General features: G+C 47.1%; 1 protein-coding gene across 1 annotated transcript in view; it reads left to right on the top strand.

The window, feature by feature from the left end:
• The window catches only part of LOC119593831 (palmitoyltransferase akr1-like), a gene marked incomplete at its 5' end in the record, with an annotated part of 11294 nt that overhangs the window by 9879 nt on the left and 931 nt on the right, over positions 1-484 (top strand). Inside the window, 1 exon segment of the mRNA XM_037942861.1 lies at positions 63-477. Within this exon segment, the coding sequence (XP_037798789.1) occupies positions 63-477 (415 nt within the window).

Below are 484 nucleotides of genomic sequence, written 5' to 3'. Positions count from 1 at the left end.
CTGGATTAAAGAAATGTCAGCATTTTATACAATTATAACCACAATACAACCTTGATCTGCAGGTGATCCAGGTATAGTACGAGCTGAAGGACCACTTCAAGAGGTGCTAAGAGGGGTGGGTGAGGGAGTGGTTCGGGGCTACTGTTCAGAGTGCCAGCTCGCGATGCCCCCTCTCTCACACCATTGTCGCTTGTGTGTCAAGTGCCACCACCAAATGGACCACCATTGCCTGTTCCTCAATACTTGCATAGCGTCCAACAACCACTGGCACTTTGTTGTGTTCGTGATGACAAATCTCTTACTGATGGTGGGGTTTGTGCATGGGGCCTTTGTTGCCACCATGCCCAAAACAGATGAAGGAGACTGGATAGAGAGGCTGTTAGCGCATATATTGTATCTTCTGAATGAAAACGTGTGGGCCCTGCTGATGATAATATGCAATGTTGTCTCCTTTGTATGGGGGTTCCATCTTTTAAAGTGAGTA

This window comes from Penaeus monodon, chromosome 32, assembly GCF_015228065.2.
Source record: "Penaeus monodon isolate SGIC_2016 chromosome 32, NSTDA_Pmon_1, whole genome shotgun sequence".
NCBI classification, from domain to species: Eukaryota; Metazoa; Arthropoda; class Malacostraca; order Decapoda; family Penaeidae; genus Penaeus; species Penaeus monodon.
Note: the sequence above shows the minus strand (reverse complement) of the source record. Positions and strands in the feature narration are given on the sequence as shown.